Raw genomic sequence first — 22906 nt, 5'->3', positions numbered from 1 at the left:
TGTGGGACAACTTCAAGCATCCTAATAATATACATGTCACTGGAGTTCTGAAAGGGGATGTGGGGAACAGAAAAAATATTTGAAGAAATTATGGCTAAATATTTTCAAATCTGATGAAAACAATAAACCCACACATCCATGAGGTTCAATAAACCCAAAGGACAGAAAGAGGAATAAACTATACATCATAATCAATAGCTCAAAGCCAGTAATAAAGAGACAAATCTTAAAAACAGACAGAAGAAAAGAGGACACATTTATGTACAGAGGAACAAAACTAAAAATGGCAGCAAATTTCTTGTTGGAAATAATGCAAGCCAGAAGACAACAGAAACATCTTTAGAGCACTGAAAGAAAACATGATGATCCTCGAGAGAAATACCCTTGAAAAATGAGGGTGATTAAAATAGACTTTTTCAGACAGCAAGAGCTGAAAGCAATAACCACCAACAGACCCATACTACCAAGGAATGCTAAAAGAAGTCCCGGAAAAAGGGAATACGATACCAGATGAAAATATGTATCTAAACAAAGAAATGAAGAGTGCCGTTAATGGTGACTACAGGGGTAAATCAATAAGAATTTTTTTATTACTTGAATCTCTTTAGATCACTGACTAAACAAAAATAACAAGTTAGTGTGGGGCTTACCACCTACATATAAACGAAATGCATGACGACAATAGCACGAAGGCCAGGGTGGGGGAAATGAAAGCATACTGCTGTGAGTTTCTTATGCCGTCTCAGTCTTAAAAAAGCAGAAAGAGAGTAAAAGCAGTTACAAAGGGCAGATGAGATAAAGAGAAAACAAACAGAGGCTGACAGACTCAAACCTAACCCTATGAATCATCACATGTGACATAAATCTCTGGGCACCCCAATTCAAAGGCAGAAGTTTTCAGATTGGTTAAAAAAGTTAGGTAATACCATATGCTGCCTGTAAGAGACACACTTGAAAGCACTAGCAGGTTACAATGAAGGAAGAAGATACATCGCCCTTATCATGCTACTTATAAAGACAAAGATGAAATAGCTCTGCTAATAACAGACACAGAATATTACCAGGAATGAAGAAGGTCATCTCACTGACTTGACTGGTTTCACTTAGCATTATACCCTTTAGCTCCATCCACGTTGCTGAAAACGGTGATTTCATTCTTTTGTTATGGCTGAGTAATATTCCGTCATATATTTATCATCTCTTCTTTATCCGCTCATCAGCCGACGGACACTAGGGTGGCTGCCGTATCTTGGCTACTGTAAATAACGCTGCAATAACCATACAGGTGCACATATCTTTTCAAATTAGTGTTTTCATTTCTTTGAGTAAATTTCCAGTAGTGAAATTACTGGATCATATGGTAATTCTATTTTTAAGTTTTTTGAGGAAACTCCATACCGTTTTCCATATGATTTCACTCATATTTAGAATTTAAAAAAAACGAAAAAAGGTAAAAAGAGACAAACAAAAAAACGGACTCTGAACTACAGATAACTGACGGCTACCAGAGGGGAGGTGGGTTGGGGGATGGGTGAAATAGGTGATGGGGACAAAGAATACATGTACTATGATGAGCACTGCATAATGTATAGAATTGTAGAATCACTGTATTGTACCCCGGAAACTAATGTATGTATGTGCCAATAAAACTCTACTGGAATTTAGGGGCGCCTGGGTGGCGCAGTCGGTTAAGCGTCCGACTTCAGCCAGGTCACCATCTCGCGGTTCGTGAGTTCGAGCCCCTCATCGGGCTCTGGGCTGATGCCTCAGAGCCTGGAGCCTGTTTCCGATTCTGTCTCCCTCCCTCTCTGCCCCTCCCCCATTCATGCTCTGTCTCTCTCTGTCCCAAAAATAAATAAACGTTGAAAAAAAAAAAAATTAAAAAAAAAAAAAAAAACTCTACTGGAATTTAAAAAAATAATTTTTTTAAAGCCGGTCATGTCATTTCACAATGAGAAAAAGACCAAGAGGAAATAATCTTAAATGTTTATGCTCACAAATACAGAGCCGCAGGACGTGCTAACCCTCAGAGAACCCTCTGCCCCGTCTTCAACCCTTGGCAACCACTAAATCTGTTCCCCGTCTCTACAGTTTTGTGCTTTTGAGAATGTGATACAAATGGAACCATACCGATTTAATTTTAAGAATCTTTTAAGACTTTCCTTTCTGCAACTTGTAAAAATGTACAGGATAAAGTTTAGCGCTGTTAAAAACTTTTCCACAAAACGAAAACAGGTTTTGGCTTCTCTCCTTGCCCCTGCTGTTTCTCACTTGCCCAGCCTCGCTTATCTCCATTGTGTCTCCAGGCACAGAAAAGGCGACCTCTCTCTTTCGGCAATACACCCTTTATTTTATATCAATACCACGGTAAATCTTTCACCGTTAACTCGGTGAATCATTATTGATTTTTTCTGTTCCCTTTTTTTTTTTTTTTAATAGAAACTGCCAGTTGTGGTGATTCTTGCCAGGTCTCCTTCAGCCTTCCCATTCCTGCAGAGCTTAAAATAATTAAAATTTACAAACACCAAAGGGCCAAAAAATGTATTTTTAACAACTAGACAAGGGAAGCACTGTTTCCATTTTTCTCAGGAAGAGCACTAAGTCCGAGGATTAGGTATGGCCTAAAATGTCAAACTGTAAGAACTTTGGATTTACTAAGTACAAATAGATACTGACAATGTGTTCTGCTGCAAATGCCAGGGTTCTCTGGAATATACTTTGAGAGGTATTAGTGTAGATAATGCTGAAATGTCTATTTGGTAGGGAAAAAAAGTCATCTTTTCTCAGTCGTGCCAATAAAATGAACTGCTGTTGGACTCAATCTTTCAACACAGAATTCCAAGTGAGATGCTATACTCAGGTTGTTTTTCCTCTTCAACGACACAATGGATTTTAAAACTAATCTCTCCTCCCTACTTCAGTCATTCATTTATTAACTATTGATTAGCAAAGCCGACCCAGCCTCTACCCATGAGACGCTTTTGGACTTTCCATGGAAGAGAAAGATATTGGGTGAAATAATCACACAAATGCAGACTCCAAACATAACAGCTGCTAAGTTGAAAAAAGACATGGAACTTGAGACCTTAAGACAGAGGATAACAACAGAGACAAGGAGGTCTAAGGCCTCGGGTGCCTAGCAATGGTTAAGTACTTTGCTTTGATGGCTAAGAAGTCAAAGGAATTATGCATTCACTTCACCAGCTAAATCTTCCCTTGTCTCCTGGGCCCAACCCAAGCCACAGAAGGGTTTTGTTTGATGTGCGCCTTTAAAAAAAATCTGAATTTAGGTGCCAATATTCGGAAATCAGGTGATTTTACATAAAGTGCAGACTGCAAATTAAGTATATTTTCCCTAAACGTGAAAAAAAAAAAATTACTAGGCAAAGATTTTGCCTTGTGCAATCAAAGAAACCTGGCAACAACAAGCTAACTTTGTGAAACCCCAACTACCACTCTCTAGTTCCCGTATTCCCCTATGGCAGCTCGTACATCCATCCCATGGTCAGACCATTGACAGATGCCACATATGTCCTCACTGAACTGCATTCTTGTCTGCTAGATTCTGTGTACCCACAGCAGGGCCTAACAAGTATCAAGTGCTGAATAAATAACCATTTAGTAATAGACACCACCCTCTTACTGAATCTTTTTTGTTGTATTGCCAATCTTTATTTTATTTTATTACCAGTTTTCTGTTACCAGCCCAGGTATTAACCTAGGCACTGAGGATACAGCTGTGAATAAAACAAGGCCCCGGCTCTCAGAGCAAGACTGCATTCATTACACCCCTTCATCTCCGTCTACTTCTTCTCCACCCCATTTCATCAATCCCCATGCTCTACCCTTAACCTCTCAATCATCCAGTGCTACAGGACAGGGGATAGGGCCCACATGTACCAAGAACCCGGAGGCCCTGGGTCCAGAACAGAAATAACATGCATTCCACAAATGTGAGTCACTTAGAAAATTTTAAATAGGTAAAATAAAAATTAAAAATAGGTAAAATGAGTGTCAATGATATATTTTATTTAACCCAATATACCTAAAGTATTTTCATAACATGTAAAAAACTTTCGTGTGAAATGTGTTAGCATGTTACCTGTTTTTTATAGATGTGCTCTATCAGACTGAGAAACTTCCCTATTCCTAATTTTTTAACTTTTTTTTTTTAATCATGAAAAGTACTGTATTTTTTCATTTTTTTTTTTTTTTAATTTTTTTTTTCAACGTTTATTTATTTTGGGGACAGAGAGAGACAGAGCATGAACGGGGGAGGGGCAGAGAGAGAGGGAGACACAGAATCGGAAATAGGCTCCAGGCTCTGAGCCATCAGCCCAGAGCCCAACACGGGGCTTGAACTCACAGAGCACGAGATCGTGACCTGGCTGAAGTCAGACGCTTAACCGACTGCGCCACCCAGGCACCCCAGTACTGTATTTTTTCAAATGCTGTTTCTGTGGCTATTGAGATGGTTACGTGGTTTGGGGCTTTTATTTTATTAAAATGGTATATTGATTGATTTCGGTATGTTGAACTAACCGTGCATTCCTAGGATAAATCCCACTTGCTCATGGTTTATAATCCTTTTCTACATACTCCTGGATTTAGTTTGCTAGTTGTTGAGCACTTTGGCATCTATGTTTGCTAGGGATATTGATCTATACTTTTCCTATGCCTTTGTCTGGTTTTGGTATGAAAGTAATACTGGCCTTACAGAATGAGTTTGGAAATGTTCTTTTTCCTTTTTTTTTTTTTTGAAAAGTTTATAAAGGATTAATATTAATATGTTAAATGTTTTTTTTTTTTTTAACATTTATTTATTTTTGAGACAGAGAGACAGAGCATGAACAGGGGAGGGTCAGAGAGAGAGGGAGACACAGAATCCGAAACAGGCTCCAGGCTCTGAGCTGTCAGCACAGAGACCGACGCAGGGCTCGAACTCACAGACTGTGAGATCATGACCTGAGCCGAAGTCGGACGCTTAACCGACTGAGCCACCCAGGCGCCCCAATATGTTAAATGTTTAGTGGACTTTATCAGTTAAGCTATGTAGGATTGGGCTTTTTTTTTTCCTATGGGAAACTTAATTTACTAACTTCTTTACTTGCTATAGGTCCATTTAGATTGTCTATTTCTTCCTGAGTTGGCTTTGGTAATTTATGCCACTCTAGGAATTTGTGCATTTTATCTAAATTATCTATTTTATGGGCATACAGTTGTTCATAGCGTTCCCCACGGTCCTTTTTAATTTCTGTAAGATCATTAGTGATGTCCCCTCTTGCATTCCTGATTTTAGTAATTTGAATCTTCTCTCTCTTTCTCTCCCCTCCCCTCTCTTTTTGTGGTCATTCTAACTAAAGATTAGGCAATTTCATTGATCTCTTCAAAAGGACCAACTTTGGCTTCATTGATTTTTCTCTATGTTGTTTTTCTATTCTCTCCTTTGTTTATTTCTGCTCTGGTCTTCATTTCCTTCCTTCTACTTGCTTTGGGTTTGGTTTGTTCTCCTTTTTCTAGTTTCTTGAACTGGAAGTTTAGATTATTTGAGATCTTTCTCCTTTTTAGATATAGCCATATACAACTACATATTTTGCTCTAAACACTCATTTGTCTGCATCTCTTCTGTTTTTGATATATAATGTATCATTTTCATTCGATTCATTCGATCCATTGGTTATTTTAAGAGTGTGTTGTTTAACTTCCACGTATTTGTGAATTTCCAAAATTTCTTTCTGTTATTGCTTTCTATTTTCACTTCAGTGTTTTTGGAGAGCATATTCTGTATAATATCAATCCTTTTAAATTTACTGAGGTTTGTTTTATGGCCTGTGATATGGTCTTTTCTGGAGAATGTTTCATGTTCACTTAAGGAAAATGCATATTCCACAATTATTGAGTGTTCTATGGATGTCTCTTTAGTCGTTTTACAGTGTTGGTCAAGTCTTCTATTCCCTTGATGATCTTCCTCTTAGTTGTTTTAGCCATATTGGAAATGGATTATTTAGATCTCCCACTAATATTATTCAATTGTGTATATATACCTTCAATTTGATCAGTTTATGGTTTGTATATTTTGGGGATCTGTTGTTAGGTGTATATATGTTATATAATAGACTAACATTATTATCATTATAAAGTATCCACTCTTGTGTCTAGCAACAATTTCTGTCTTAAAGTCTATTTCATATGATTAGCAGAGTCATTCAACTCTCCTTTGGTTACTGTTTGCATTATACCTTTTCCCATCTGTTTATTTTCAACCTATTTGTGTCTTTTAATTTAAAGTGTGCACCTGGTAGATAACATATAGTTGCATCATGCCTCCCCATTGTGCCAATCTCTGCCTTTTAATAGGAATGTTTCATGCATTTACCTTTAATGTAATTACAGATAAGGTAGGATTTATATCTGCCATTTAACTTTATTTTCTATATGTCATATGGTTTTGATCCTGTATTCCTCTATTATTGCCTTCTTTTGTGTTTAATAGATATCTTCTAGGGCATTATTTTAATTCCCTTGTCATTTCTTTTACTATATTTTTGGGGGAGCAATTTTCTCAGTTGTTGTCTTGAGAGTTATAATTAGCAACCTAACTTACAACAATGTAGCTCAAATTAATATTAACTTGAAAATTTCAATAGTATCTAGAAATTTTCCCACAATATATTCCTTTTCCCCTCCTTCCTTTGTGCTATTACTATGTGCCATATATCTATGTGTGTGTGTACATATATACATATACACACAAATTATCTTTATCTATGATAAGCCCATCAACCATTTTATATTTTTTGCTTATGAAGTTATATTTTAAATCAGATAGAAAAGAGTTACAAACAAAAGTACATTTTTACTGTCTTTTGTAGTTATCGATATTTATCTTTACCAGTGCTCTGCATTCTTTGTGTGGATTCAAGTTACCATCTAGTCTCTTTTCCTTTCAGTTGGAAGGACTAACTTCATGATTTTTGAGGGTCAAGTTTACTAGTGACGAATTCTCTCAGTTCTTCTGTATCTGAGAATCCCTCAGTTATAAAGGGTAGTTTTGCCAGATACAGAATTCTTGGTTATCTTTTTCTCTCAGCATCTTGAATATGCCATCCAACTATTTTCTGGGCTCTTTGATTTCTAATGAGAAGTCAGCTATTCATCTTACTGAGGATCTCTGTACTTGATAAATCACTTGCTCTTGATGCGTTCAAGATTCTTTCTTTGTCATTTGACAGTTTGACTATGCTGTGTGTAGGCATGGATCTCTTTCTGTTTATCCTACTTAGAGTTTGTTGAGATTCTTAGATATGTAATGTTTTTCATCAAATTTGGGTCTGGCCATTCTTCAAATATTCTTTTTACCTCTTTCTCTCTTCTCTTGTTGGGACTCCCACTATACATATATCAGCTATGCTTGGTGGTATGCTATAGGTCTCTGAGACTATGTTCAGTTTTCTTAATATTTTTATCTCTCTGTTCCTCAGGCTAGATAATCTTAATTGGCTTATCATCAAGTTTTGCTAATTCTTTCCTCTGTCAGCTCAAATCTGCTATTGAACCTGCTCATGAATTTTTCGTTTCAGTTATTATACTTTTCAACTCTGGAATTTATATATTCTTTTATAATTTCTATCTCTTTTTATTGATATACTTTATTTTGTGAGACTTCATTACATTACTTTAATTTTTTAGATATAATTGGTTGTAGTTCTTTGAATGTATTTATAAGAGCTGATTAAAATCTTCACAAAACAAGTCCAACAACTGGGCCCCCTCAGGGACAGTTTCTATTGACTACTTTTTTCTTCTCCTGTGTATAAACCTACTTTCCTATTTCTTCAGGTGTCCCACACCCTTAAAAAAAAACAAAAAGCTAGACATTTTAGATAATATAGTGATTGATGTGACAATTCTGAAAATCAGAACCCCCTGCCCCAAGTCCCTAAGATGTATTGTTGTTGCTACTTTTTGTCATCATTGTAGTTGTTGCTGTTTTTTTAGTGACCTTCCTGGACTAATCCTATAAAGTCTATTACGCTTGTAACCACTGATGTCTCAGTTAGTTTAGTGGTTAGCTAATGAGTAGTCAGAGATTCCCTTAAATGTTTTGAACAAAGAAGCCTTCCAACATTTGCTAAGGAGTTCTCATGTGTTTTGGGACATGCCCTCAACACTCAACCAATTTAAACTTCTACCTTACCTTTTATTTACTGCTTACCTAACTGTGAGAGATTAGGGCCCTCTCAGGTCTTTCCTGGGCATGCATACCGTCCTGAATATGTGCTCGGCCTTTTAATTTCCTAGGAATATGTCAGAGCTTTTCAAAGTCCCTTATGGATATCTTCTCCTCATATCTTCCTTTTAAGTTTTTGGCCAGGTTCTTTCTTATTTGCCCAACTGCTATTGCTCCGTCAGGAGCTGATATATTAACAATTGCCACTGATTATTTTTGACAAAGGCCCTGGGGACAGGGTATTTCTTGCAGAGCAAGTTCTGAGCTCCAATCTAGCTTTTCTAGGGAACTGCAAGACAGGTCAAATAGGGACAATGCTCTGGGAATGGAACATTTGGAGAAGCTCCAACAAGGCCTATCCCATCCAGGGGTTGCAATGCTGATGGTTTTTACAAGTACCATGTTTGCAAGACTGTTGGTTTTCAAGGTTCCTGTAGACCTGGAGAGAGGGAGATGTGAGCAGTTCAAGTTACAATGCCACAAACCCTGCTTAATGAGATTCAGCAGTTTTTCTTGAATAAACACTTCTCAGATTGTTGGAAGACTTTGGCTAATTTGAAGAGTTTTGAAAAAGTTGATTTTGGCCATCTTTGCCAACGTTTTCATTGCTTTATGGAGGGGTGGATTTACCCCCACCGAATCTTGAAGGCTTAGCATGAGGAAAGAACTCATATTGCTATAACACTTCTGATAAATTCTTTAGTCTATACCTGGCCTTAGGCACACAAAGTTACTTGCGACTATAAATTAAAGGCTCTATAAAAGTTACAGTTTTTTTATTTTCATTTAAATCTGGAAAATTCTGGGTCATCCTATGGACTATTTCCTTACCCACAAGCTTAAAAGTTCTATCTTTTTTCTAACTTTTACCTGCATCTAGCACAGCTGAAGGATAGCAAAACTAATTAAAGAAGGAAAAAAAAAATCTGCTTTTAGAAAGAATAAGAAGTGTATGAGAGTGGGAATTGGAAAAGGGTTGTCCTCTATTAACCTAGTTGTAACTAAGGCCTATTTCTTTGATAATGTCAGCACAAAAAAGAGTACAAGATCCAGAGACAGAGAGGTCCGCATAACCCACTCTCAGTTCCTTTTCTTGCTCAGCAGTATGAACTTGGGCACAGTATGAACTGTGTGCCTCAGTTGTTTCATTTATAAAATAATTTTATAGGTTTTTTTAAAGAAAAAAAAATTGTTTTAATGTTTTATTTATTTTTGAAACAGAGAGAGACAGAGCATGAGCGGGGGAGGGGCAGAGAGAGAGGGAGACACAGAATCCGAAGCAGGCTCCAGGCTCCGAGCTGTCAGCACAGAGCCCGACGTGGGGCTCGAACTCACAAACCGCGAGATCATGACCTGAGCCGAAGTCGGACGCTTAACTGACTGAGCCACCCAGGCACCCCCAAATTTTGTGTTTTTCTTAAGCTTAAATATATGTCAAAGTGCCTAGAACATGTAATAAACAATTAAAAATCAGTTCCCTTTCTCTCAGTGACATGGAAACATTAAGAATATGCAGGGAATAATAAGATCAAAATATAAAGGTTAAAAATTCTAAACACAGAATTACCTAAGGGCTTAATGATTAGCTTTTTAAGAAGAGACTAAGTTAGGACCAGGATATCCTTTTCTAAAAGCCAAAACACAATATTCATTTTAGGTGCGAAAATGAAGATAATCCAATATATAGTAAAGTACCCAGCAGTTTTTGGCACATGGAATGTGCTCAATAAATGTTACATGAATGTGTTGTTTGACTTTAGAAAAAGCTCAGTAAGAAACAGTAAAACAAATTTTGATACCCAACAAGTTGAACTTCATTTATCTAGAGAATTGACTCATATGAAACACCTAAAGCTACACTGAATAAAATAAGATTCAAATTGCATTTTTTAAAGAGTAAGCTTCCCACCCTTCTTTTTCTGACTGTTTTCTCTTACGTAAGAGATGACTTAAGCCATGCTGGCCAAAAGTGTTTTCAGAAAAATAAAAAAATTCAGACATAGGTACTTGGTATTTTGGGCCATTTTGGACTCAGTGATATCTCAAACTTGCTAATTGCCAATTGTCTCAAGCCCTGCTAGCTTTTGTCTAACCAATTCCACGGCAGTTTTCTTATGGCCTTTGTGTTTTCTATAAAGACCCAATTTTATGTCCCACTGGTCACCATTAACTCTAGCAGCAAATTCTCCATCTGTTTACCATCCCGATCTAAACACCTCAACAGAAAGGAAAGTCTCATTGCTACCTTCCTGACATTTGAACTTTAAAGAAAACATACCAGTGATCAAGAGACAACTGTGTCCAATGAATGTAAAACAGCAAATAATAGCTAATACGTATTGGGCATCTACCACACCAGGCAACGTCCTTGATACAAGTTACATGATGTCATCCTTATACTATTTCTATGAGGTAGGTGCTATTTTGATTCCCACTCTTTTGGGTGAAAAACTTGCCCAAAGTTAAGAAACCTGTTCAAGGTCTCAGAGCTATGTAGCTGGACAGAGAGCCAAGATTTAAGAGACACTTGAGAGAAACTCTTAATCTCAAATCCCATCCGCATTAACTCAGAAAACACAAACTGCAGCTCTGAGGCGCAGGGACTATCTTGCACGCCTGTTCTCTTACAACGAAGACGTCGCAGACCCATTGGTCTTCTCTTGTTGTGTCCTGTTCGGCTTTGAGGACCAGAGGGTCGTCTAATCAGCTGCCCCCACTCCAATCCAGCCGGCTTCCCACACTGCCAGGGGTGCCGCAGAAAGAAGAGAGGGGCGGGGGTGCTGGGGAAAGCGAGAGAGACAAAAAGGGCTGGATCAAAAAATATACGAACAAACGACGAGAGAAATCTGTCGTGGGAAACAAGAAACATCAGGTGATAAAAACAGATAAAGAAGTTTGACCAAAGGTAAGAAAAGGAAACTGCTCTTCCCATTGGAGAATATAACATCCTCTGCACAGTTACATACACCCCCAAGTTTTCACAGAAAACTTGCCTGTACACAGCATGTATCACTGCACAGACTTAACCATTATGTAATATTGAAAAGTTAGTCAGGAAGTCTTGTAGAAGCCAAAATGCAACATTATTTTTCATCTTCAGACTACATGGTATGGGCTGTGCCGTTGATACGAAGTTACTTATCAACCAGTTTTTAAACTTGGCAGCTCTTTCTTATCCCTCTCTTGGTTAAGACAAGTTTCTTCGTATCATTTAAAGTTCAAAGACATGAGGCAGCAGAAAGAGCCACCTTTTTGCCAAGTGTTCTTATGACTTGGAAGCAACGGACATTTGTCCGTGACCCTGTCCGATTTTTGGCACACAGCAGATAAGCTCTGAGAAACACACACCCGCCATTACATGGGGAAGAAAGGACAGACATCAAAGCACCATTTACTTTATTTTTAGATACTATATCAAGGCTATTCAGTTTCCTTAAGAAGATCTAATAGGAAAAAGAAAAAAAAAAAAGATGAGAGCATCACTCTCATGCTCATGCAATACCTTGTCCTAAATAGGTTCTGGTTCATTTTCTTGCAGTCATCAGCCGTTAGAACATATTCACCCCCCTTGGTTCCTTTTGGTTTGATCGCCAGGGACAGCTCCTTGGGAACACTTGGCTAGGACACTTGCAATGCACGCAAGACAAATCAGCATAATTTTTAAGTTACTTGCCACTTCCAGGAATGTTAATTTAAGCAATAGCTATATGTCTTCCCTTCCCAAGATGTTAACCACTGCCATCAAAGAGATCTGGGTCACTTTCCTGGCTTTGGGGCACTCTGTTTCCTTCAATGCCACAGGAGGCAAACCAAGAAAGCTAGACAGAGGCACGCACCAGAAAAATAATTCTCAAGTAATGGGTTCCTCTAAGAATGTCTTTTTAATTTTAAAGCTTTGAAGAAAAAAGAAAAAACCAAAAAACTGGCCTTCACCAAGGCCACAGAAGATAAACTTTCCATTTTCTCAAGGCTGCCCCTATCAATAGCCATGTTTCTAGGACGGACCTGTGCGCTGAAGAAGAAACTGATGAAGAACTTCAGGGTGGCAGGCAATTCAGAGTCACGAAGACCAACGACACGTACAGATGGAGCTAAGCTTTTGAAATATCTGCGAAGCAGGAATATTCTAGAGAGGCAGAAAGGACAGATCCGACTGGGATGTCTACTGATAACCAGGGCTGGCACCAGGACAGGCAGTGTGCCTGGTCCCTGGTCATCAAACTGACGACAGAGGGAACCCCAGCCCTTTCTGATCCTCCCGCCTCTCCCATCCTGGTGGGATGCCACAACTCGGCCAGCAGAGTGGCCTCTGGCCTACAGCAGGGGTCCTAGACACCCAGGGAGGGCCTGGAGTGTCTGCCACTTAATTCCTGTGGGGTGTTGGGACAGATTGTCTGACTTCTCCAAGTCTTGTAAAATGGTGATGATAAAGCTTGCCTTGACTAATTCGCAAGGCCATCGTGAGGGTCAAATACAACAGCAGACATCAAAGTGTACTCAAAGGTATAAGAGCTAGAAGACACAGGACCTAGAAGTTGGGCTTCCTAGAAATTACACAAACCTTGGGTAAACGAAGAAGAGCGCAAGTTACAGCCCAAATCTACTTCTTCATATGATAAACCTCTACCCCACCTATATGCCATCTAGCCAAAGAGACCCCCAAGAACTGGGAAACTGAGAATGCTTGGCTGAGACCACCCCGTCACACGCAGTGCAGGCTTCTGGCCAGAGCTCAGGCACACCGGGGGGTGAGGGCAGCAGCTAGCTCTTGCGCTGCCCAGCCTCGCCATTCCTTCTTCTGGAAAAGGAAGCAATAGCTATTGCTTATTCCCTACCCTTCAGAAAGGGAAAGGGAAGACATATAGCTATTGCTTATTCCCTACCCTTCAGAACCCCTCTGTCCTCCCCGTCTCCCACCTGGTGCTGTAGTGGAGGCTGCCCCTCCAAGGCTCCAGCTAACAGGGGGTGAGGCTGGGGTTGCATGTGATCACAGTGGGGCCAGTCAAAAGGCTGTAAGAGAAGAAGAGAAAAGGGGGCAGCTTCTCCCAGTAGACACTGGGGGATTTGAGGCGTGGGTGCAGCGTGCAGCCTATTATCTACTAAGTGGAGGAAGTTGGTTTGAGCAGAGGAAGTAAACTCTCAGGGGGACATACGCCCTGGACCTCTAAGTGCTGCAACACCCTAGTTCCAATGCTTGTATACTCTCCACCCCGCCTCTACCCCCAACACACAGCTGGCCCTTACCAGGGATCAATGAACTGGCTAGGGAACCCCTAAGGAAGTATAAGCCAGGTTTTGCAACACAATTAGGATGAAGGTCTCAACATTAAATGCATAGTAATTTCCATACCAAGCTAGATTCATGGTCTACTCAAACTGGCATCCTATATATGGTAAGCACACCAAGGGATGTTTGCAGGAGGCCATGGTTGTCCTAAAAACCTCAACCTCAAATGGCTTTCAAAGAATCCCAGCTTGCCACTGTGGCCATTACGGTTCTGTGAATTTACGTTCACCTCTCCTGCATCTATTTGTATTTTCAGTCTTTACCCACTCTTAAAGATAATCCATTCAAAATATGCAGTCTATGCTGTGAAGTAATACTTTTTTTCTTTAATTGTTTTTTGAGAGAGAGAGGGAGAGAGAATGAGCAGGGGAGGGGCAGAGAGAGAGAGAGGGAGGGAGAGAATTCCAAGCAGGCTCCACGTTGACAGCACGGAGCCTGATGCAGGGACAAACTATGAGATCATGACCTGAGGCCAAATCAAGAGTCAGAGGCTTAACTGAGCCACCAAGGTGCCCTGAAGCAAAACTTATTTGGTATATTTGTTACAATACAAATAAATTCAGGGGCACCTGGGTGGCTCAGTTGGTTAAGTGTCCGTCCTCAGCTCCGGTCATGATCTCGCGGTTTGTGAGTTGGAGCCCCGCACCGGTCTCTGTGCTAACAGCTTGGAGCCTGCTTCTGATTCTGTGTCTCCCTCTCTCTCTCTCTGCTCCCCCACCGCTCATGCTCTGTCTGTCTGTCTCTCTCTCTCTCAAAAATAAATATTAAAAATTTTTTCTTAAAAAAGAAATAAATTCATAGTATAAGTAGAAAGAATAAACAGTGAAATAAAGCTAAAAATAGAAAAATGAGAAAAAAAATGAAAAACACTGAGTTCACACTAGGATACATACAATAGAAAAAGATTGGAAAGAAATATTTCCAAAATTGTTATTTCTCAGTGGCAAGATGATAGATAAATTATGTCCTTCTTTATATTTTTCTGCATCGCTGAAGTTTCCATACTGGGAACTGGGTAAAGTTTCCATACAGCACTGGGTCTGTATTACTGTTCTAATAATATTCTACTATTAAAATATACAGTATAGTATAGCATAGTATAGCACAGAATAGTCTAACTTATACTATTCTATACTGATAAAGCAGAGCCTCACCAAATGTCTTAGACTCTTGCAGAGAAATTAGCTCCGCCTAGAGACCTCGGCCAGCTTGGATCCTCGGCGTTTCAGAGGCAGATGATAAAACAGGCATGAGACCATGCAGATCTGACCACTCCAGCAGGCAGCCCATTCCACTTTAGCAACAGTCATACCTGGAAAGGCAAGGTATACCTAGAAAGGCAGATATTTAAAAGGCACAGATAAAGGACCTCTGAACAAAAAGGCTGGGAGTCCTCAGTGGCACGCCTCTGCTTTCAGAGGCACTGGGCAGGGGAGGGCTCTGGAGCCTCAGGCCAAGGTGCCCAGCACTGAGGAGCCGGTGGTGGTGATGCAGGCAGAACGCACGTGGATTCTCTCCAGCTGCTGGCATGTACTGGGGGTTCAATACGTCTTTACATAACAAGGATAGTGGACAGAATAATCACAAGATGCGTAGGTGGCCGAGAAGGTACCACGAGCTCGCACACTCACAGGGGAGAGGCTCGGAGGGAAGGTTGCCTGGAGGAGCCAGGGGCTGAGGTTAAGAGACAGGCAGGCATTTGCCAGGCAGAGAACGTGAAGATGAGCAGGCAGGAGAGTCCAGGCAGACCCAAAGTCACGGGCATTCAAACAGAGATACGTTGTATAACCCCAATAACCCTGAGTATTTTAGCGAGTAGTATGAGTGCAGAGTGAAATAAAGGCAGAAATAGAAAAATGAGAAAAACTGAAGAATACTGGAATTCATTTGTGGTCTATACAAATGGCTTAGCTTTGTGGAAACTAACTTTGAACCAGGCCTTGAAGAAAGGGGTAGGATTTGGATAGAAGTGTAAAAGGAGGACAAAGGGCAGTGTAGCAAAGACTCTGCAGGAAAAAACGGCACGTGAGACATGCATCCTTCAGTGAATGTTTACCGAATGCCCACTCTGTCCCAGGTCTGCGACTAAGATCTTGGGGTGCAAAGGGGAGCTTAGGAGAAAGAGCTGTTCTCCCCACTGTAGAGATGAGGACATTGAGGCTTTACAAAGAAGATGCAATTTGTCCGAGGACATAGAGCCAACAAATAGCATAAATCTAGTTTTAGGTATGTTTTATTACAACACTTTAGAAAATACTGATAAGTTGTTTGTGTCTTAACATCATGGTAAAAGCTTAGAGGATATGGGAAAAACCCATGTGCCCCCCTTTTCTGCTATTCAAATAAAAAATTATGTTTTCTTGGGGCGCCTGGGTGGCGCAGTCGGTTGGCGTCCGACTTCGGCCAGGTCACGATCTCGCGGTCCGTGAGTTCGAGCCCCGCGTCGGGCTCTGGGCTGATGGCTCAGAGCCTGGAGCCTGTTTCCGATTCTGTGTCTCCCTCTCTCTCTGCCCCTCCCCCGTTCATGCTCTGTCTCTCTCTGTCCCAAAAACGTTGAAAAAAAAAAAAAATTATGTTTTCTTTAGGTAAATACACAGTAGTGGAAGTACTAGATCATATGGCATTTCTTTTTTATTTTTTTAATGTTTATTTTTTGAGAGAGACAGAGTGCAGTGGGGGAGGGGAAGAGAGAAAGGGAGACCCAGAATCCAAAGCAGGCTCCAGGCTCTGAGCTGTCAGAACAGAGCTCAATGCAAGGCTCAAACACAGGCATCATGACGTGAGCCAAAGTTGGAGGCTTAGCCGACTGGGCCACCCAGGTGCCCCTCATATGGCAATTCTACTTTTAATTTTTTGAGGGACCTCCATACTGTTCTCCACAGTGGCTGTACCAGTTTGCATTCCCACCAACAGTGCATGAGGGTTCCTTTTTCCGCACATCCTCACCAATACTTGTTATTTCTTGTCTTTTTGATTTTAGTCATTCTGACAGTTGTGAGGTGACATCTCATTGTGGTTTTGATTTGCATTTCCCTGATGATGAGTGATGGTGAGCATCTTTTCATGTGTCTATTGGCCATCTGGATGTCTTCTTTGGGAAGATGCCTATTCAGGTCTCCTGCCCATTTTTTAATCAAATTATTTGTTTTCCTGATGTCGTGTTGTAGAAGTTCTCTCTATATTTTGGATATTAACCCCTTATTGAACATGTTATTTGCAAATATATTTTTCCATTCAGTGAGTTGCCTTTTCATTCGGTTGACGGTTTCCTTCACTGTGCAGAAGCTCTTTATTTTGATGTAGTCAAAACTTTTTTTAAAAGCTTTTTATTTTGACATGCTTTTGTTTCCCTTGCCTTAGGTGACCTATCTAGAAAAAGGTTGCTATGGCCATCCCTATATTTATTATAGCATTATTTGCGGCAGCCAAGATATGGAATCAACCCAAGTGTCCATCAATAGATGAATGGATAAAGAAGATGTGATTATGTGTGTGTGTGTGTGTGTGTGCATGTAAAATGTGTGTATACGTACATACACAATGGAATATTACTTGGCCATAAAAACGATGAAATCTTGCTATTTGCAACAACATGGATGGACCTAGAGGGTATTATACTAAGTGAAATAGACGAAGAAAGACAAATACCGTATGATCTCACTTACATGTGGAATATAAACAAAACAAAGCAAAGCAAACAGCAGAAAAGACCCATAAATACAGAGAACAAACTGACAGTTGCCAGAGGAGAAGAGGTGGGGTGAAGGGGAGTGGGAGACCCAGGTTTCAGTTACAGAATGAGCAAGTCATGGGAATAAAAGGTAGGGTATGGGGAGAACAGCCAGTGTGACCCAGCAGCTACACTCGTGGTGGGCACAGCACACATAACGCACAGAGTGGCTGGAAGACTATGTTGCACACCTAAAACTAATGTAACATTAGGGGACAACCATACTCAAATAAAAATTGTGAACGTTTCTTACTTTCCTTTTATGAAAACTCTTTTCTGCCCTGGAGGATAAATATGTGAGAGTTAAAAGTTCTTATAAATATCCCAAATCTTTCGGAACAATTACTAGCGGGACAGTATCAGGCTCAGCTTGACTGCACAACTGACAAGCGACTAAGTTCACCCGCTTCAGAGTGTGCTCAGATAGGGCAGATCCAGTGGCCGTCTGAGAAAAGGTCGGTGGAACCGCCACCAAAAAAAGCCTCGTAAAGACAAAACCAGCCTCAGGATTTGTGTGGAAAACGTTAAACATGCTCCATGCTGGCGAACTCAGAGACTCCCGTGCTGCTGACGGCCTGCGGAAGACTATTCAGTAAAAGACGAATCTCCCAAGAAGCGGAGCTTAGTTATTCAGAGATGGTCTAAAACCAGTGCTGGAATTGTGCCCCGTCTCCTACCAAGTACAGTACAGGTTCCTGCCCTGTGAATAAGCTCTTCTGAAAGTAAGGAAGCTTTCAGCCCACACGCTAGATTTCCAAACACAAACATGCATATGTGTAAACAGTGTTGACAAAAAACCAAAAAATCTGCTTACAGTTTTCTTCTGACGTTAACCATGTGCCTTTAGGTAAAGGAGGAAAAAAGTTTTATTTATTTATGTGTCTTAGGGTCACTGGAAAAAAAGTCATTTGGGTCTATAGCAATTCTTCCTTTACCACATACTTCACACTATTATTATTTTTTTTTTCAAAATAAGAGGTGTTTCTTGTGGGCTTATTAAAAAGTTACAAGACTCGAATCAGAAATAACATTAATATAAATTGTCTCTACCATTAATTACAAAAACTACTTTTGCCTTTTAAAGTTGATTTTTTTTAATCCTTTAATTAGAACATGGTTCTAAAGCCTGCATTCTCACAATGCTTTCAAATCTATTTCTGTATTCTATTTGGAGAGACAAAGAGGATCGTATTGTTTGTGATCATCATGCTGCCTCTCATAAAAGGCTCATTAATGTATTTGGAATGTCTAAGGTAGGCAGGCAGGCCGGCCTGTGATTCTTACCTCCCCCCCAAAAGCAACCCATCCTCTACCATGCAAAAGCTGGCATTATTCATGCTGTGGGGAAAGAAATTACAAATACAATTCTTCTTAAAATGCTTTTGAACGTGTGTTTTCTGGAGATAAAGGTGAATAATTTTATTTCAAAACTTGTCTACAACTGAAAATGTGATGTGGCATCTACCTTGATCTGGGGGCTTTTTAATCAGGGGGCTGAATGAGGGATGCTTTCAGTCTAAGCTAACCCAAATCAATTTAGTGGTCCTGAGATCATTTCCGTCCTTCCTTTCTTCCCTCACACAACATTAGGGTTTTCCAATGTTTTGACATCTCCTTGGAGATGGTCCAGCCACAGGGTGCAGCCACACAAACAATCCACACAGACTTCTATACTTGGTGAATCGGTTCCTAGCCCACCTTTCACGTTAGGGTCTATCCCAACCTAGTAGAGCTGACAAGTGTACAAAACTTAGACTAGAGAAAAATATTAAGAATATGACTTAAACATTTATTTTTAGGGCAGCAAAGAGAGACAGAAACTTACACCAAATTCTAAAAGATAGAGATGTTAATGGTCTCTTACAGTAACTAAAACTGTGAATAGGCTAGAACCTACAGGCCTTTTTGGAGAAACACTGAAGACCATCCCAAACTACAAGAAATGCTTGTCTTGTTTGCATGGGAGGCAGTTCTGTCCCTGGCAGCCTATGAAAGTCAAGGCCCTAAGCCTTACTACCTCACAAGTATCCTTTCCAAGTTTCAGTTTTTGTTTCTCAGGGAATTTTGACTTCTCCAGAGGAATTAAAAAGCAAGAGGCCTAAATAGTCCTTTTTAATATATCCTTCAACGTATAACACAATGTTATTGTAGACAACTTGATAAACAACATGAACTAAATGGCAAGAAAAAAGTGTCATCCCAAGGACCAGTGGCTTTGCATTTGCCTCATGGGTAAATCTCTAAAGTTCTATTAATCTGTTGGCTAATGAGCTTGTGTTCCAGTGACAGAGTAAGTTCTAACGATCCCAGAAATTTCCTAAAACTGAGTACAAACGGCTTCCACCAAATATTCTTGAAAAATCTTCTATAATCTTTGTTTTCTTAATTAAGGGCCCAATTTCACTGGCGCTAAAGTGCTCACTCCAAGGAGGATATAGTCTCCTCGTCTCAAATGCATAGCTTACCGTAGCTGATTTCTCATCTGCTAGAAAAAACCCACAAATATGTATCTGTGAAGATGGGCCTCATACCCTGGACTTACATGCACACCCCTGAGGATACAAATTCCGGCCCACGAAAAGAGAGCTAAACCTGGGGCTGGCCATTCCTACTCCTCCCTACCCACTCCCAAGGGCTGTCTCAGTGCAGGGGTTCGAAGTGGTGTCCACAGACCGACAGCATCAGCATCACCTGGGAACTTGTTTGAAATGCACATTCTCAGGCCTCTCCCGAGAGCCACCGAATCAAAAACCCTGGGGGTGGGGCCCAGTTCCCCAGGTGACCTACGCCCTCAAGTTTGAGTGGCATTGTTGCACTGCAGGAACTGTGAAACCACCAATGTTTGTACGCTCAAAGCCTGCAGGTGGCACTAAAGGCCGGCCGGACAGGCAGGAACAGGAAGCTCAAGTAGTGGTAAAGAACAAGCCAGCCAGACAACGCAGCTCCTGAGCAGCTGGCTCAGCCCTCTCCAATGAGTTCATAGGCCACAGGACATCTCAGCTTTGAACGGGAAGCAGACTGAACTTCTCACAGTCCAGCAGTAAACACATTAAACCTAAAATTTCCCGGGATATGGAAATTGCATATATTTCCTGCATATATTTCCTGAGCCTGGGTGGCTCAGTCGGTTGAGCATCCGACTTCGGTGCAGGTCATGATCTCACGGTCTGTGGGTTCGAGCCCCGCGTCGGGCTCTGTGCTGACAGCTCAGAGCCTGGAGTCTGCTTTGGATTCTGTGTTTACCTCTCTCTCTGTGCTCCTCCCTGCTCATACTTTGTCTCTCTCAAAAATAGGTAAAACATTAAATTTTTTTTTTTTAATTTTCAGGGATGCAATAGTTAATGAAGGTTTTTGTGGGTTTTTTAAAGATGTTTATTTATTTTTGAGACAGAGAGAGACAGAACATGAACGGGGGAGGGTCAGAGAGAGAGGGGACACAGACTCTGAAGCAGGCTCCAGGCTCCGAGCTGTCAGCACAGAGCCCGACGCGGGGCTCGAACTCACAGACCGTGAGATCATGACCTGAGCTGAAGTCGGAAGCTCAACCGACTAAGCCACCCAGGCGCCCCAGGTTTTTGTGTTTAATACGATGAGGATATATGCATTTTCAAGAATGAAAATGTCAATACCAATTAAACAGAACAAAATAAGAAACCCAAATTATCAGCAGCTGTTGTGTGTATCCAAATAATAATAATGCACTTGATTGTGAAAGAATTGGAGTTCCTACCCTTAAAATCTCACTGAATTGATGTGAAAAAACAAGAAGAAGATTTTTCTAATGTAAAACATGTATACGAGTAGGCCTTTGCTAGATTCTATCAAAACCCTGAAATTTGCTTTAATGGTTTTAGTATATATACATCTCCGGGCACCTGGGTGGCTCAGTTGTTTAAGTGTCGGACTCTTGATTTTGGCTCAGGTCCCGATCTCAGGGTCGCAAGATGGAGCCCCATGTTGAGCTTGGGATTCTCTCTCTCTCCCTCTCTCTCTGCCTTTCTCCCTGTCTCTCTCTCTCAAATACAAAATTTTTAAAAAACTGCCTATACAAATCTCTGGTGAAGATATGAAGCAATGGGAACTCCTGGGTACACACGCCAGGGAAATGAGTGCCTCTTTCTACCAAAAGCCTCATAAAAGAATGTTCTTAGAAGTGTAATTCATGGGGTGCCTGGGTGGCTCAGTCAGTTAAGCATCTGGCTCTAGGGTTTCGGCTCAGGTCATGATCTCAAGGTTGGTGAGTTTGAGCTCCGCATTGGGCTCTGTGCCGACAGTGCACAGCCTGCTTGGAATTCTCTCTCTCTCCCTCTCTCCTGCTTGCTCCCAAAATAAATAAATTAAAAAAAAAAAAAAAAAGTGCAATTCACAATAGTTACCAAGTGGAAACAATCCAAATGTCCACCCACGGCAGAGGAAATAAACAGTATGGATATTCATACAATAAAATACACACAACAATGAAAACACAAATCGACCAATAAACCAAACCACTGCTACACATAATATGGATGAATCTCAAGAAATACTGCTGAGTGAAAGAAGCCAGACCTATAGGAGTACACACTTACCCAAACAGGCAAAACAAATCTCTACTGACAAAGGTCAGCACTGACCCGTGGCTATCCAGCAGCAAGCATGAGCTTGCTGAAAAAGTTCTACATCTTGACTTGGGGGATGATGACAGGGGTGTACACGTACTGGAGCCCATCGCGTGCGGTATCTATTTCTCCAATCCTCTGCAGACCCCGGATGGCCCCTCACCACCTAGGGGAGGCTGACAAAGGGCCTGGCTCCATCACTTCATTAACTACCCACCTGACTTTCTTTGAAGACTTGTCCTAACCCCTACCATCATCTGGGCCTTGTTAGAAAGGTGCACAGCGTCTGAGGCCTTTCCGGGCTCACTGGATCCTATCCAGTAGGAACCCAGAGCTGGGCCAGCTGCCGGGTGGGGAGAGAGAGGGGGACAGCAAACTGCCCCCCGAAACAGACACTTCCGGGCCCCACAGCGTGCCGCGAGACCCTGAGCCCGCGTCATTCTCCACAGGCCTGGGCCGCTCCTTGCAGCCCACCGCAGCGGGAGAAATAACGCTCGGCCCGTTTCTGCGCTTTCGGCGTTGGGTTGCAAACCCCGCAGTCAGCTGTAAGGAGTGACCAAGAGCGGGTGCGACGCGTCGGGGAGAGAATCTGGTCCCACACCGGGGGCCCGGGGACGCGCAGCGCCCGTGCCCGCGGCGCCCGGGCTCCGCGCGGGAGTGGGACCCGCTGGGGTGCGCGCGCAGGGCCGCGAGCGCCGAGAGCCGACGTGGGGCGCGCCCCGCCGCCCCAGGTGGAAGTCCGGCCGCGCGCCGCCGCCGCCGCCGCCGCCGGACCGCGCGGGCGGAGGTCCGGGCGAGGCGCGCCGCCGCTCGGGGCGGGCGTATTTACCTGGAAGCAGGAACACGTGCTGCCGGGCGCGAGCCCGGTCCCCGCCGTCCATGCCGTCCCTGCCGCCCGCCTTCTTCGCGGGGCGCGAGCAGGCCTCACCCGCGGAGCGCGGGACCTGCCCGGAGCCGGCGGAAGATGGCGGGGGAAGGGTGTATCCCCGCTAGCGCGGCGCGCGGAGGGGCCGGCGGAGCCCGGGAGGCGGCCCGCGGGACGAATTAACTTTCGTTTCCGC

At 41.9% G+C, this 22906-nt stretch overlaps 1 protein-coding gene and 1 long non-coding RNA gene across 3 annotated transcripts in view; both read right to left on the bottom strand.

Annotated features, from left to right (window-relative positions):
* Positions 1 to 22806, bottom strand: part of RNASEH2B (ribonuclease H2 subunit B) — a 57846-nt gene extending 35040 nt beyond the window's left edge. For both annotated transcript variants that reach the window (XM_086712625.1, XM_086712636.1), the window contains exon 1: positions 22675 to 22806. In XM_086712625.1, the coding sequence (XP_086568751.1) occupies positions 22675 to 22726 (52 nt within the window). In that variant the 5' untranslated portion in view covers positions 22727 to 22806. The remainder of the gene's footprint in view (positions 1 to 22674) is intronic.
* LOC147584789 (uncharacterized) lies at positions 5065 to 14217 on the bottom strand. The gene is made up of 2 exons (XR_015253422.1): positions 13114 to 14217; positions 5065 to 13047 (listed from the first exon to the last, which is right to left on the bottom strand). It is a non-coding gene; the product is annotated as an uncharacterized LOC147584789 (long non-coding RNA).
* Positions 22807 to 22906: the final 100 nt, after the last annotated feature.

This window comes from Puma concolor, chromosome A1 (assembly GCF_028749965.1).
Source record: "Puma concolor isolate L17-30 chromosome A1, mPumCon1.1.hap2, whole genome shotgun sequence".
NCBI classification, from domain to species: Eukaryota; Metazoa; Chordata; class Mammalia; order Carnivora; family Felidae; genus Puma; species Puma concolor.
The sequence above is the reverse complement of the archived record's forward strand: the minus strand, read 5'-3'. Positions and strand labels throughout refer to the sequence as shown.